Below are 17,482 nucleotides of genomic sequence, written 5' to 3' on the forward strand. Positions count from 1 at the left end.
TGGCTCAGAGACACTGAACACCGTGAAACCCTCAACCTGGTCTGTTTAAACGTCACTCAGCCACATCCAGACGTGTTGTGAGGGTCTCCCTGAGTCACATCAAGACGTGTTGTGAGGGTCTCCCTGAGTCACATCAAGACGTGTTGTGAAGGTCTCCCTGAGTCACATCGAGACGTGTTGTGAGGGTCTCCCTGAGTCACATCAAGACGTGTTGTGAGGGTCTCCCTGAGTCACATCAAGACGTGTTGTGAGGGTCTCCCTGAGTCACATCCAGACGTGATGTGAGGGTCTCCCTGAGTCACATCAAGACGTGTTGTGAGGGTCTCTCTGTGTCACATCAAGACGTGTTGTGAGGGTCTCCCTGAGTCACATCAAGACGTGTTGTGAGGGTCTCCCTGAGTCACATCAAGACGTGTTGTGAGGGTCTCCCTGAGTCACATCAAGACGTGTTGTGAGGGTCTCCCTGAGTCACATCAAGACGTGTTGTGAGGGTCTCCCTGAGTCACATCAAGACGTGTTGTGAGGGTCTCCCTGAGTCACATCAAGACGTGTTGTGAGGGTCTCCCTGAGTCACATCAAGACGTGTTGTGAGGGTCTCCCTGAGTCACATCCAGACGTGATGTGGAGGTCTCCCTGATACACATTTCGATATGCTATGAAGGGTGTCCGAGATCCACCGCAGAAACCAAACCAGCGCGAGGAGGGGAGAGATGACGGCACGGGACGAGCATCGACCACGGCCGTGCGTCGAGCGGACGCCAGGAGCCCGCCACGGGGAGCGAGGAGGGCGCCGACAATGGTTTACCGAGGCCCACGGGTCCTGAGGGGGCGCCGCGTGGCCCCCCACCACCACGGGGCAGGGGGCACATGGAGGGGTGGGCTCGTGCGGGGGGGGGGGGTGCTTGGGGGGGCGCGTGGTGGGCACGTGATGGGGATGGAAGGGGCACAGGGGGGAGCGTGGTGGGGGTGGAGGGGCCACGGGGGGTAGAGGGGGCGCGTTCGGGGCAGGTGGGGGGAGCGTAGTGGGGGTGGAGGGGGCGTGTGGGAGGCACATGGGGGGCACGTGATGGGGGTGGAGGGGGCACGGGGGGAGCGTGGTGGGGGTAGAGGGGGCGCGTTCGGGGCAGGTGGGGGGAGCGTAGTGGGGGTGGAGGGGGCGTGTGGGGGGCACGTGATGGGGGTGGAGGGGGCACGGGGGGAGCGTGGTGGGGGTAGAGGGAGCATGTGGGGGAGCGTAGTGGGGGTGGGAAGGGAGCGTGGGGGGGGGAGATGAGGAGGGGGCGTGGGTGGGGGGCACGTGGGGTGGGGGGGTACCCTTGGCTCTGTGTGCCCACCGCGTGCTCTGTCAGTGGGGACCTGGCACCCCCCCCCTCTTGTTTCTAGACATTTATATTTTACAACATTGATTCAAACACGTTTTATTTTAAAATATTTATTTAAAAAAAATTCACCCTACCCCCTCTAAATAATATTGTAGCCCCACTTCCCAAAAGGAGACTTTCACCCATCACCTGCTGTAGATGAGGTAAGGGTGAGTTGATGGTGAGGTAAGGTAAGGATGAGGCTAGGGTTAAGTGAGGGTGCGGTGAGGAGGTGACGGTGTGGTGAGTGTGTGGGGAGGGTGTGGCGAGGGTGTGGTGAGTGTGTGGTGAGGGTGTGAATCTCAGTTTCACCCTCACCCCACGGTTTTGCCAACCCCATCGCCACCATCACCACCAATGTCATCATCAGGGTTCTGCTGCACAAGGACGGATGTGCTGAACGAAGTTCGTGCACTCTCCCCTACAGACAGAGACACAGAGACAACTCGATGCAGATGAAGACACAGAGCCATGTACATGCACAGCCCCTGTGCCATTACAAAAAGACGAAGATCCCAAGTGTAACCGAAGCAAACGGTTGGGGCAAGTGCTGTTAGCGAGCAGCGCCTATGAAGGCCGGCACGGCGCACGAGGGGTGGGTGGCCAGTACCACGCCCGGCCGCCTTTGTCACAACAGCGGCGATGGTGACGCACCGCACCAGGTACTCATTTCAGGCGGAGACGGGTTTAGATCATCTTCACCGGTGTTGGCTGTGAGCAGGAATTAAACTCGGTTAGCCGGGTTTATAGCACAGCGCGCTAATCGCTGCGCCACCGCTCCCCACAAAGACACCCCATATAGCCTTAATAAACTTTTGAGGCAAGTGCTGTTAGCGAGCACCTATGAATGCCGGCAGTGGGGAGAAAACACCATTCCCAGGTTCAAGGCATCAAGTCTGCATTAACTACACACAGTGCTTGAGGCAAAACATGCCAACAAACATGCCTCTGATAATGTAAACATTGTCTTTGTAGCCGATTGGCCTACACAGCTGTCTTTATGGCCTTGTCTCACCAGTACAACGACATACTTTTTGGTGCTTTCGGTAAAGTCACGTGGGGAAGAAATAAAATAAATAACCATTTATTGTATTTTATACCCACGTGACTTTACCGATAAAAACAAAGAGTTTGGATTTCTGCAGTCACGAAAGCTTCAAATCAAGATAGTGCAAAGACAATACAAGGATCGGTGCACTTAAAGCTCGGGTCGAGTACTGATATCTTTGGGATACCTTCTTGCTCGAATCAAGAATTAAGAAAATCAGAAGAGGCTTTACCCTTTCTGGCAATAAACAACCACACATACTCACCACAAGTCCATGTGGGTTCATGCCAGAGGTGGGACAAAGTCATTGTTATGCAAGTCCAAGTCGAGTCGCAAGTCATCAAATTCATGACTCGAGTCTGACTCGAGTCCAAGTCACATGACTCGAGTCCACATCTCAGAGGTGGGACAAAGTCATTGTTATGCAAGTCCAAGTCGAGTCGCAAGTCATCAAATTCATGACTCGAGTCTGACTCGAGTCCAAGTCACATGACTCGAGTCCACACCTCTGGTTCATGCAGACTTGATGCCTTGCCAAACGTATTATCTATTTGGTGCTTAACACAACTCCTGTTTTATTGCCTGAAAATAAAACAAAAACTAAACTACCGGCAAAAAAGGTCGCCATTGACACACACCGAGGAGCCAGTGAGGGGCGCTCGACTCTCGAGGGCCGGGTTCTCACCTGGATCAGGTGAAAGATCGGAGAGCTCCGTGTGCAGGAAAGAGTCGTCGTCGTCGTCATCCTCATCGAGCAGGGCCACCTGTGTACGGACACACGAGGTCAACCCAGACAAAGCTTACCCGTCTAGCCCATGGTAAGGCTTCATAATCGAGGTTTTTTTTGGTTTAGATCGTGTAAATATAAACGATGTTAGCTGACTCTCTGAGTTGCTTTACTAGGTTGTATTGACAGGCTGGATGTCCTACTCGCTCTGTCACCAATGCATCATTGACATGCTAATCTCTCACAATACAATGGCCACTTCCACAGCCTCAGGGAGACCATATCTAGCCCTGCCCTCTTACCCTGAGTTGTGTGTCTCTCTCTGTGTGTCTCTGTGTTGTGTCTCTCTGCTTGTGTGTCTGTCTGTGTGTCTCCGCGTCTGTATTTTGTCTCTCTCTCAAATTTTGTTTTACCTGATGACGACTGCTTGTATTGCAATCGAAACGTCGTATTCTATTATTTAATTTATTTTCTTTCTACATGACTTCGCCAAAAGAACCAAAGAGTAATTCCTGCAGTCACGAAAGCTTCAAATCATATATGGTCCGAGTTTGGGTTGCATTGAGAAAGTGCCACGACTGTGACTTGCCTTTAATATACCTGTGTTTCGCTATGGGTCTCAATGTGTCTCTGTATCTCTATGGGTCTCTATGAGTCTATGTTGTATCTCTATGGGTTTACTATGTGGTCCATTTTTTGAGTTGCATGCCCACAATCGCACTCTCTCTCTCTCGCTCTCATGCTCTCTCGCTCTCTCTCTCTCACCGCTCCCAGCTCCAGCTCGACCTCCAGGCAGGAGCAGCAGACCCCGTGTGGTGGCACCCAGGAGTGGCGCAGGCAGCGAATGGCGAACCACGCCGCGTAACCACAGAAGCCCATGCTCAGCAGCGCCGTCACCAGCAGGGCCGCGTTGGCGCCACGCGCCAGCTGGTCGTGTGCCGTGTACTGCGCGTGGTCAGCGAGGTGGCAGCGGTGGCACCCGTGTCATTCACAGCAGCAGCAGCAGTCTTTTTTACATTTTTTTAATTTCATTAATATTTTTCAATTATATATATATATTTTTCCTTTTCATTGATTATAATTTATGTTCTTTTATTATATTTTATTATTATGAAATTTGTTAGTACAATACATGTATTTTTTTACCAGGTAAGGCCCCACCGAACTATCGGTAGCTCTTTTTCACACAAGTGACCTGACCATCACAAACGATAGGTCAACAAAAGCGGCTTCTCATCATCGTCGTCATGTAGACATTTATAGCCTGCAGTGAATACTCTAAACACTAAACGCCCGACGTCGATTCACAATGTGGAGGGAAGGGGGGGAACCTGGAGTACACGGAGAAAAATCCACGCGACCACGGCGAGAGAGAGCGAGAGAGACACGCAAACTCCAAATATACAACAGGAATCGTCAGGGTTGGGGTCGAAACCAAGACGACCTTCTGTACACCCAGGCGAGGGAATTAACATCTCACCACCGTGGAGCCCATTGACCAAGCAACTTCTCTATTTTGTTTTGTATCACCACCGCACAACCGTGCCGTGCCGAGCCAGCCCGGGTTGTTTTTTTCCACTGCGGTGGCCGAGCCGTGCCGCGAGCGAGCGTCCGCTCACCTCGTTGAAGACAAAGATGTCCATGCTGGAGTGGATGTAGGCGAGCTCGTCACGGCTGAAGTGCAGCGTGAGGGCGGCGTAGACGAGCACCGCGAGGCAGGCAGCCGCGGCGCTGAGGGAGCCCAGCAGCCACGCCAGCACCTACACACACACACGTACACGCACACGCGCACACACACACACACGCGTACACACACACGCGTGCACACATACACACACGCACACACACACACGTACACACACACACGCGTACACACACACACGCACAAAGATCACCTGTATAGCCTGTATAGATTGTTGGGGCAAGTGCTGTTAGCGAGCACCTATGAAGACAGGCACGGCTCACGTGGGGGTGGGTGGCCAACACCACGCCCGGCCGCCTTTGTCTCCCCAGTGGCGATGTTTACACACCACGCCAGGTACTCATTTAAGGATGAGTCGACCTAGAGGAGGCCCAGGACCGGTTCAGAAAACCATCAATGGCGTTGGCCGTGAGCTGGAGCCGAACCTGGGTTACTGGGTTCAGAGCGACGCGTGCTAACCGCTGCGGCACCGCTCCCCACTATACACACCACCACAACAGCTCCCATTCACCGCAAAGTAGCAGTGACGTCACCGTGGCACTTGTGCCAGGTGCATTTTGAGGCCACGCGAAGTGTCAAAGGCTCGCTGGCAGAAGGTCATGGGACCAACCCAGGTGCCATGGGTTGGCTGATTGAGATGACTGGAAGATGCACCAATTGTGCTCCCCAGCGTGCCGACTTTCTGCGTTTTATCTGCCCGGCGCTCTGCTCGCTGTTATGAGCGTCACTCCTCTGCCCTGCGACTGCCTCCAACTGCTCAGTAGCGTCCTTCACGAGCCTCCTCCACAGAAGCCAATCATGACACCGCTGGTACCATTGTTCGGCAAGTCCACTCAGCTCCAAATCCTTCTGTACCAACAGACACATCCCTATTATTTGGCAGTTTCCTGATATGAGTGTCCACCACTTATGAAGCCAGAAGGCAGAACCAGTCCATGGGACCGACTGTATTCCGCAGAGGTCCAGGCGGTACCGGTGCAGTTCCAAACAGGTGAGTGGCAGCCTCTAAACCACAGTGAGTGTTCGAACATTCCACATGGCCACTTGCAGTGACTTTTTGCTGTTTCTGGAGGAACCCTGAGGGTGCAGATTCAGTCTCCTGGTTCTGCGAAATGAGGGTTTGGCCAGGAATACGTCATAAACACCTGTACCCCGCGGGGCATCCAGCACAGGCTTAGTTTGATATTTAAATCGTGGGTTTGTGGTAATTGAAATTAAGGTGGAGGGGTCTCCAGCCCTGGTAGGTAGGAGATGTTAACTATCTCGCCTGGTATGAGGAGGTCGTGGGTTCAATCCCAACCCTGATGCCTGTTTTATATTTGGAGTTTGCTTGTCTCTCTCCCCATGGTTGCGTGGATTTTTCTACGGGTTCTCTGGTTTTCCCCCTCCACATTTAGAATCAACATCACGTCTTTAGAGCATTTGGCCGCTACAAAATTCCACGTGATGATAGGCCACATAATTGAGCTATCATTTATGATCGCAAGGTTGCTTCTGAAAAAGATCTACATAGCTTAGTGGGCCTTACCTGGTAAAATAGAAGTAAAAACAAAAGTGTTTACATCCAGTTCTCCCCATTGGCCACTGTGGTGGCTGTGAGTGGCATTGCTCATGACCACCGCAGCGTTACCGACCGACATTACCGATGAGGTGCGGGTTGTGTTTGCACCTGCCCGGGCCCACTAAACACACCAAAGATCCCCCATGTAGCCTTGAACAGACTACGAGGACAAAGAGGGGACGCCCAGGACCAGTTCAGATAATTGTCACCGGTGTTGGCCGTGAGCGGGAATTGAACTCGGGATCGTTGGCTTCGTAGCACAATACGCTAACCGTTAAAGCTATTACTCCTCATCTGCAATGACACACATGCACGCACACACGCACGTACGCGCACACACGCACGTACACGCACACACGCACACACACGCGCACACACACGCGCACGCACCACGTTGATGTTTTTGTTGAAGCCCGCGGAGAGCGCGAGGACTCCCGGCACGGCCAGCAGCTACGGACACAGGGCAGAGGAGGAGGAGCGTCAGGCGCGGCTACGTTCGAGTGAGCGACATCCACACCCACGCATACAACAACGACGATGACGACCACGACGACCATCATCAGAGGCTTCGCAATGAGTCTGTGGAGAGACACCTCTCTTCAACCGTGGAGGTGCGAGCATAATTGGGGGAGGGCGAGACTCTGGTTGTGGCTGTTGGGAGGGAGGAAGGGAGCATCGACTCCATCCTTCGGCTCATTTGGCAGAGTTCTGGCCGTTGGGCAAGAGGTTGGGCAGTGTGGAGGAGGAGCTTCCTGGACATCTGTGAAAAAGAGCTTCATAGCTCATCGGATTCCTCCAGAATAAATACATATTCTGATTCTTATTCTCTTGCCATCATCTAAGCTCTCTCCCACCCTCGTCACCTACACATGCTTCGGCTAGAGGGCAGGGCTACCTGAGCGGTGGGCGGAGCTACCAGTGGTGGGTGGGGCTACTCGATGTGGGCGTGAATAACGATTGAATGGGCGTGATGGTGTCAGCTTGTCTGGCTCATAGCCATTTTTCGGGAGAAAGCACTGACGTTAACATTATCGTTATAGTCGCAATTATCAACATCATAATCATCGTCATTATCGTCTTCATCACAATCGTCATCATCGTCATCATCACAATCATCATCACAATCATCATCATCAGCACAATCATCATGATAATCATCATCGTCATCATCATGGTCATCATCATCACAATCATTATTGTCATCATCGTCGTCATCATTGTCGTCGTCATCATCATCATCGTCATCATCACAGTCCCTCGCCACGCACGCCGCCCCGCTCACCGCGCCGGCCACGATGGGGATGCGTGTCTGCACGAGCGCCGTCTGCCGCCGCATGGCCATGTCGACGAAGCCGAGCGCAAGCATGGCACAGGCGAGCACGAGCTGCACCACGCCCAGCGCTAGCGCCACGGGGCTGTGCAGCAGGAAGTACACCGGGGTGGCAGAGGCGGCGGTGGCGCTCTCGGCCGAGTCGGCGAACCCGCCGAGGTCTTTCCTCCTCCCAGACCGCCCCGCGCCCTCGTCCCTCGCCATCGCCTGCTCCGTCACGTCCGGTAGCCGGGCGGCCATCTCTTCCTTCTGGTTGCCCAGTGGAGGGGTTACAGTGGGTGGGGGGGGTGGGGTTGTTTGCTGGTTGGGGCGGAGGGTGGCTGTGGGAGTCAAGGAGGGGGGTAACATCCAGGGCCGAAGGTCATGAATGGAGGTGAAGGAGTTTGGGGAAGGAGGGGAGGATTGACAGCAGAGGGCAAAGGGATTTGGGAATTGGGGAGAGGTGTTAAGGGTGATGGGATTGGAGCGAGGGATTGGGGTGAGCAGTAGAGGTGAAGGTTGATAGATGGATGTGATGGCTGAAGGTGAAAAATGTTGGGTTCAGAGTTCAGGGGTGAGAGATTGAGGTAAGGGTTTGGGGGGTCAGGGTTCAGGAATGAGGGGAAGAGGTGAGGATTGTGGATATTGGTTGCGATTGGTTCATAGACACCACAGTCACTATATATGAGTCACAATACTGCGTCACCGCTGCCCACATGCACTTTAGAGGGTAACTACTTCCAACACTGCCCAGTAGCATCCTTCACGAGCCTCCCCAACAGAGGCTGATTTAGGTTTTCCTGGAAGACTTTGCTGTTTTTCCAGAATTTTTCTGTTGCGTGTAGTCACTTTAAGATGTTTCTTGTTCATGTTTTTGTTTTGTTGCGGTTGCACCCGAGTCAAGAGCCGCATGGCTCACATGGTTATACCTAATAAATTAAACTGACACTGAAGCCAGTCATTGGCAAGTCCACTCAGATCTACATTCTCCTGTTCCACATCATTCCATCTCTTCTCTAGCCCGTCCCACGCCCGTTAAGCCCCCACTATCCAGCCAAGCAGAAACTGCTTGGACATGCAGTGGCTGGGCATGCCGGCAACATGACCCAACCAACGCAGGAGTTCACCAAAGGGAATGTGTCCAGATCTTTCAAGGATTTGTGAGCTCCTCACACAATCCATCCTAGTTAAACCCTGGATTGATCGTAGGTAGGCCAGCCTGAATGTTTTTAACCTGCACAGATGTTTCTCCAAAGGACTCCACGTTTCGCAAGCAAAGAACGGGGGGGGGGGGGGGCATGAACGTGGCCAAGAAGACTCCACCAATAGGGAGTGGAGGGGGTAGAGATCAAATCCCAGGAAAGTGCTCTAATTTGCGAGACTGATGGTAAGGTCCCATCTCTTAGTAAGTTCTGCATCAAAGTATCCAACTAATGAGTCAGCGGCAACTCCCAGATCATCAGCATACGCAACATGGTTGACCAATAGGGAGCCATCCCTTTACTGCACCCAGGCATCGATCAGCCTCCCTTTGTATCTATACCAGATGGAAATTCCTCCGGTACAGCCATATAGAGCATCATGAACTACATAGTGGTAAAAATTGCGTTCAATTATGTAGAGGCCTGAGCACATCCCTGTCCCATTCCAATGTGAACAGGGAATGGGTCTGTCTCCCAACCATGCAACTTTACCTGGGCCTGCCCACCATCATGAAGGTCCTGAATGGTTGTGAGCAGAGGGTCATGGACCCCAAAAGCATTTAGAATGGCCTAGTAGTGCACCATAGGCCTTGACGAGGTCAATAGTGTAGAGATGGAGGTCACGTTTAAATTCCCTATACCTCTGCTGTAGCAGATAGACAGAGAATATGGTGTCAGTGCAGGACCGCCCCAGTCTGCAAGCCTCTCCTCAGTGTGCCTGGCAAGGCGATGAGAATCCTTGCCAGGACCTTTCCCAGTATACTGGGGAGGGAGATGCCCCTGCATTTGTTACAATTTGTGTGGTCCCTTTTCTTAAAGGGGAGCATCAGGGCATCCTTCCAATCCTGCGGAAGCCATCCGATGGACCAGACAATAGCAGTGATGTCATATAGGGCAGCCTTCGCACAAATACCACCCTCCCAAAAGGAGTTCAATTCAGAGGTCATCTCTGCCCAGGGCTCTATGTGGTCTCAGGCTCTGGGTCGCCTTTCACACTTCCTCAACAGATGGCAACGTCAGCCAGTCACTCTCGGGGGATTCCTACTTCCTACAATATTTGAGGTATTGCAATCCCAGCAGGGTCAATCCCAAATTACCCATGTTATATAAGTTCAAAATTTCCCCATCCCCAAAGTCCTGAGCAAACCTGAAAACCCGTTCCTGGGGGTTAGAGCCCTGGCCTATTATTGTAAGGATGGTAACAGGTTTGGTCTTGCAAGTTACTTTTTTGATGACTTTAAAGAGTGACTTATAATCGCACACTGCTGAAGCAGATTCTATCTCCTCGGCAACCTGCGACCACCAGTACAATGCAGCCTTCCAAACTTCCGAGCGAAGGCTGCAGGAAACCTGCTCATTCTCGAATGTAGTATATGGTGGGAGTGGGCCTGCCGCTTTCTCTCAGCTCATTGGAACACCTCCGTTCGCCAAGGTCTCCGGGGAGGTTGGGACCACATCTCCAATGCAGCCATAGCAGCTGCATAAAAGCCAGAGTCCTGAACCTTACCCATTTCCCCTCGGTATGAGATGGGAAGACGATGCAAATTCCAGCTTTAAGTGATGATGAAACTCACACTTACAACCTTTATCAGCTTGCCAAGACCAGGCTATATTGGGTTTTATTTAAGTCCCAGGTGGACACCCATCCAGTGGAAAAATGGCAGGCACATGTTATAAATGGCAAGCTGATGGTCAGTGAGCAAAACAGCTCTATGGTAGGGCCTGGTGTTAAGGACAAGGGCCTGCTTTTGTAGTTCCATCACTATCTAGTCCAGCAGATGTTCTTGCTTGGACCCAGTATGCATCCATGATGTTATGTGGATGTTCCGATACCAGAACAATGTGTTGGTAATGACAAGCCCATGGGTTGCACAGAAGTTTAGCAGCATCCTTATCGTTGTTATTGAGCAGGTCTGGTCCATGCCTTCCAATCACTCCAGCCTAGATGCAGGCATCTTGACCCACTCAGGCATTAAAGTCACCCAACAGGATGACTCTATCCCAAGGGGCCACTTTAGCCAGCACATGAGACAGCAGGCTGTAGAAGGCATCCGACTCAACGGCCTTGTCTGCGTCCCTCAACTGATGTTCATCTTTGGTTGGGGCGTAAGCCACCACCCCCATTCCTCGCCTCCCGTTGATGGGGAGGCGAGCTCACAGCAGCCTGGGACTCACGGCTTCCTACACCCCACTTCCATACCCCTTTCATGCTCTTGTTCAAAAGCAGAGCCACTCCTTGTTGGGCAGCTTCCTGCCCCGAGTGGAAGACTGTCCACCCCTCACGATGACTGGAGCCATAACCAGTCCACAGGACCTCCTGTGCTCCACGCAAGTCCAGGCACGGGTCCAGTTCCCGAAAGAGGAGTGACAGCCTCTCGTCCACAGGAGGCATTCGCACATTCCATGTGGCCAACCACAGTGGCTTTCTGTTTTTCGAGGAACTCCGAGGAGGGGTGGTTCAGAGTCCCAACCAGAATCTATGTTTAGACGATTGGAGGAGGAATCCGATGAGCTATGAAGCTCTTTTTTCACAGATGTCCAGTTGGGGCATGGGGTCAGAACGTTGCAACAACAAACAATACAAAAACACGATATAAGTGCGAAATAGTGAAAAAAGGAATGAAAGTCACGAAATAAGAAATACATATGAAGTACAGTAGCTTATCGATGGGGAGGATGGCAGCAGATTATTCTAAATCACGGATAACTCATAAATACCAATTTTCTGCGGATATCGATGCCAAAAACCAATAATATAGATGTCAATTATGTTTAAGTTTCTATGCCATCACACAGCTTCGTCAATGAAAACTCACAAAATAACTGATCGGATAAATCACTCAAAATGAAGCACAACTGACGAGTTTGATTGCTACTCTTTCGATTTAGAACAAATACTAACGATCTGATCGATGCGCGTGCTCAGCAATAACACTTTTCCTGCTCCCGTGCAGAAAATTCGGCCCACTAAGTGGACAGCAGCAGAGCCACGCCAATCAACATCAATCAAACTCCGCCCGCTGCTGTAAAAACATGCAACTACTGTAAAAACATGCAACTACTGTACTGTAGAGGGGATCACCTTGATTTCGGATTAACCGGAGCAGATATTTGTTTGGTTTAAGCACGTAACTTGTAATCAACATTTCCAAGAATAAGAAGGTACAACTGTTTTTAGATTATTAATTTGGGCTTGAGGGAAAATCCACGCGTTCTTAATTTATGTCAAAATCTCAGGTGCACGTTAAATCCGCAAATCGGATAAGTCATAAGTGGATAATCGAGTCTACTCTGTAAAAGTTCTATTTTTCAACACAGTCTCGTTTCGCCATGTGGGTTTGGCAATGGGGCGTCATGAACGCCCATCCCTCTGGGGCCTCCTGCACAAGATAGGTTGGGTGTTTCCACCGTGGTATTTGATAGAAAATAGTACCAGCTCCTCATACTAAACACTAATCTCGCGACATACACACAGTCTTACACACCCCCTGCTCACGCTCACTTTAGCCTCACCTCAGCCTCACCACACTCACCCCATACTCGCCACACTCAGGTCAACCTCACTGCCTTCACCCTCACACGACACTACGTCTCACGCTTACAACACACGATACACCACATATTACACTATAGACCACTACACGAATACACACCATATTTCACAACACACTGCTATATTTACAACATTACACACTACTGTATGCTATGCACGACACTGTACCCACAAACTACTGTACATACAATAGATACATAAACTAACACAGCCACAACAACCACAGCCGATCGTCACTCAGTGACTGTGACGTCATCACAGCGCCAGGCTAGGTGCACTCTGAAACCACGTGAAGTGTCGAGGGCTCTCACCGGAGGTCACGGGACAGACCCCAGGTGCCATGGGTTGATACAGAAAGACAAAGACCCCCCCGTGGAGCCGTCACAGACTGTAGGGGCAAGTGCTGTTAGCGAGCACCTATTAAGGCTAGAACGGCACGCGAGGGGGTGGGTGCCCAGCACCACGCCCGACCGCCTTTGTCTCCCTCGTGGCGATGCTTACTACACACCGCACCAGGTACTCATTTGAGGCTGATTCAACGTACGGGAGGCCCGTGACCAGTTCAGATAATCGTCACTGGTGTTGACGGCGAACAGGAATCGAACTCAGCTCGCCAGGTTCGTAGCGCAGCGTTCTAACCACTGGACCAGCGCTTTCCCACACAAAGACACACACACCCATATACGTACACTGACTACACACATGACTGAAACACACACATATATAGCGTGCACAATTAATACATTTTAAGGGGCCGTCCATAAATGACGTCACGCGATTTTGGATGATTTTTGACCCCCCCCCCTCGTCACACATCGTCACAAATGTATGACCCCCCCCTAGGTGCGTGACGTCATTTATGGACGGCCCCTAACCACTTAATGCGAATTATATGGGGGGGGGGGGGGGTTTAACTCACATCACCCGTGCCAGGCTAGGTGTACGCACACTTCTACAAAGACCAACGCATCTCCTGGACAGTACTTACGTCACCTTTACACTTCAGCCACTTGAACATAATATCAATAATTATACAAACTTTAAAAGTAAATAAATCAGTGAGACAACAATACACACGCGAAATAAAGACCCCCACCGTATAATCTAAACAGACTGTTGGGGCAAGTGCTGTAAGCGAGCACCTATGAAGGCTGGAAAGGCACACGAGAAGGTGGCTGGGCCAGCACCACGCCCGACCGCCTTTGTCTCCCTCGGGGAGGCCCAGGACCTATTCAAATAATCGTCACTGGTGTTGAATGTGAGCAGGAATCGAACTCGGCTTACCCGGTTCGTAGCGCAGCACGCTAACCGCTGCGCCACCACTCCCAACATACACACACACAAACCTGTACCACACACACACACACACCTGTATCACACACACACACCTGTATCACACACTGACCTGTACACTCACCTGTACACTCACCTGTACACTCACTCACCTGTATCACACACACACTCACCTGTATACACCTGTGGTTGTCACGAACCAAATGCCTAAACCACAAATCTCTTCCGTGACTGACGACATCAACACACGGACGCACGCGCATAGTTACACATACATACACACACACATACACACACACCTACACACTCACACACCTACACACACACCTACACACACATACAGGCTCACACATACACACACATATAGACCTACACACATACAAACACAATAACACACATATACATATACACACAGATACACACCTACACACCTATACACATACACACATATACATATATACACACACATACACAAAGACAAAGATCCCCCGTATACCCTTAACAGACTGTAGGGGAAAGTGCTGTTAGCGAGCACCTATGAAGGCCGGAACGGCACACGAGGGGATGGGTGGCCAGAACCACGCCTGACCGCCTTTATCTCCCCAGTAGCGATGTTTACACACCGCACCAGGTACTCATTTGAGGCTGAGTCGATTTAGGGGAGGCCCTGGACCGGTTCAGATAATAGTCACTGGTGTGGGCCGTGAGCGGGAATCGAATCCGGATCGCCGGGTTCATAGCGCAGCGTAGCGCTAACCACTGCACTACCGCTCCCCATACACGCACATACACACACATACACACATACACACACATACACACATACACACACATACACACACACACATACATACACACATACACACACATACACACATACATACATACACATACACACATACATACATACAGACCTACACATACAGACCTACACATACAGACCTACACATACAGACCTACACATACAGACCTACACATACAGACCTACACATACATACACACATAGACACCTACACACATATACAGACCTTTCCACATACACACCTAGACGCACAGGCACCATCACACAGATACACAATGCACACTCCTGTAACAACACCTGTAAACACAGACACGTAACCAAACACACACATACTTGTTCACGCACAAATACATTAACATACAAAGACATACATACGTACACAAACATACAAAATAGAAAGATGCCCCGTACAGCCGTAACATACTTTTGGGACCAGCGCTATTAGCGAGCACACGAGGGGGTGGGTGGCCAGCACCACGCCCGACCGCCTTTGTCTCCCTCGTGCCGATGTTTACACATCGCACCAGGTACTCATTTGAAGCAGAGTCGACCTAGGGGAGGCCCAGGACCGATTCAGAGAATCGTGACTGGTGGTGGCCGTGAGTGGGAATAGCAACGCGAACAACTACACTACTATACTCTTTGGTTCTTTCGATAAAGTCACGAAGGTAGAAAAATAAAATAAAACAAAAAATAATATATCACAACTACACGACTGCTTCCCACTATAAATCAGAGATAACCCGAAACACATACAACTTTACACACAGACATGTAAACACACACATCATCAACACAGATTGTAAACATACACACGTAGCTATAAACAGACAAACACACGCCTTCTAAACACACAGACACATACAGCTACACACAGACAGACTGTAAACACGCACAGATTGTAAACACATAAACACACACATTGTAAACACACACACAGATTGTAAACACATAAACACACAGACTGTAAACACACACACATTGTAAACACCAACACACACACAGCTATAAACACAGACGTAAACACACGGAACGTAAACACACACACATTGTAAACACACATACAGCTATAAACAAAGACAAAGATCACCCGTATAGCCTTAACAGACTGTTGGGGCAAGTGCTGTTCGCGAGTCGCACCTATGAACGGCACACGAGGGGGTGGGTGGCCAGCACCACGCCCGGCCGCCTTTGTCTCCCCAGTGGCGATGTTTACTTAACACCGCGCCAGGTACTAATTTGCGGCTGAGTCGACCTAGGGGAGGCCCAGGACCGGTTCAGATAATAGTCACTGATGTTGGTGGCCGTGAGCGGGAATCGCCTAGTTCGTAGCGCTGTGTGCTAACCGCAACGCCACCGCTCCCTACTCCATGCAAAGACACACACACCTGTAACACAAACACACCTGTAACACACACACACACCTGTAAACACACACACACACCTGTAGACACACGCACTTACCCCTATGCAAATATTTATACGCACACGTATACAAGCACAAAGACAAAGACCCCCCGTGTAGCCCTAACAGACTGTTGGTGGAAAGTGCTGTTAGCGAGTATCACCTATGAAGGCCGGCACGGCGCACGAGGAGGTGAGCGACCAGCAGCACGCCCGGCCGCCTTTGTCTCCCCAGTGGCGATGTTTACGCGCCACACGGACATGAACACACACACACGGCACCTACCTGGGAACTCGAGTGACGTCACATCCACCACAGGTGTGGCAGCACTGGGTCACGTGACGCAGGTACGTGATGTCACGACGGGTTGGTGAGGAATGCTCACCACGTCACCCCCCCACCACTCATCACTCGCCATGACTCACCCCACATCACTTACCATCACTCACCACCAACTCACCTTATCACCGCTACCCACCACTATCACTTACTATCGCTCACCACGTTACTCAGCACTTTCCATCATTCACCACATCACTCACCCACACGCTCACCACCGCTCACCACGCACCTGCGGGATTTTTAGGTGTACAAGCCCTCGAGCAACTCCACTGCTGGATGAGTGCGTGTGCATTGTATTTTGTATTCCCCCCACGCTGCCAGCAACGGGGTGGGTCGCGTCCACTCGATGCGCAGTCGCCTGTGCGTAGAGCTGCTGTCTCTGAAACCGGTTCGACTCGCTGCGTGTCCGTCGCCACACCTCGAGCTCATTGCCGAGAGCTGTGGTGATGCATTTGTCCGCCTACTCACCCAGACCCACGCAGCCACACTTACCCAGCCTCACTCAGCCACACTCACCCACCCACACTCACCCAGCCTCACGCACCCACACTCACCCACACTCCCCCAGCCTCACCCAGCCTCACTCAGCCTCACTCACTCACCCACACTCACCCACACTCACCCAGCCTCACTCAGCCACACTCAGCCACACTCACCCACACTCACCCACCCACACTCACCCAGCCTCACGCACCCACATTCACCCTCACGCACCCACACTCACCCACACTCACCCAGCCTCACCCAGCCTCACTCACCCACATTCACCCAGCCTCACTCACCCACATTCACCCACACTCACCCAGCCTCACCCAGCCTCACGCACCCACACTCACCCACACTCACCCAGCCTCACCCAGCCTCACGCACCCACACTCACCCACACTCAGGCAACCTCACTCACCCACACTCACCCAGCCTCACCCAGCCTCACTCACCCACACTCACCCACATTCACCCAGCCTCACTCAGCCACACTCACCCACACTCACCCAGTCACACGCACCCACACTCACCCAGCTTCACGCAGCCACACTCAAAATGTCCCCCCCCCCCAATATATTGCTATGAAAATTTACAATGCTCTGTAAATAAAAACAACAATTTGCTAAACCTTGGCCCCAATATCTGGACTTGTCTTCATATAAATCAATGCATAGATTTCTGTTTATATGAT

The 17,482-nt window shown here is 51.5% G+C and overlaps 1 protein-coding gene across 2 annotated transcripts; it reads right to left on the bottom strand.

Annotated features, from left to right (window-relative positions):
• Positions 1–1,416: 1,416 nt before the first annotated feature.
• On the bottom strand, positions 1,417–16,263 carry LOC144736521 (uncharacterized). Of its 2 annotated transcripts, none has more exons than XM_078619068.1 (7): positions 16,127–16,263; positions 7,682–8,049; positions 6,790–6,849; positions 4,756–4,896; positions 3,902–4,081; positions 3,095–3,173; positions 1,417–1,782 (listed from the first exon to the last, which is right to left on the bottom strand). In XM_078619068.1, exons 2-7 carry the CDS (start codon positions 7,967–7,969, stop codon positions 1,676–1,678), a joined length of 855 nt encoding a protein of 284 aa, XP_078475194.1. In that variant the 5' UTR covers positions 7,970–8,049; positions 16,127–16,263; the 3' UTR covers positions 1,417–1,675. The 2 variants fall into 2 exon arrangements, with proteins under 2 accessions (XP_078475194.1, XP_078475195.1); XM_078619069.1 differs by having other exon boundaries at positions 7,682–7,978; positions 16,127–16,249.
• Positions 16,264–17,482: the final 1,219 nt, after the last annotated feature.

The sequence above is a fragment of the Lampetra planeri genome, chromosome 61 (assembly GCF_965212315.1).
Source record: "Lampetra planeri chromosome 61, kcLamPlan1.2.h2, whole genome shotgun sequence".
NCBI classification, from domain to species: domain Eukaryota; kingdom Metazoa; phylum Chordata; class Hyperoartia; order Petromyzontiformes; family Petromyzontidae; genus Lampetra; species Lampetra planeri.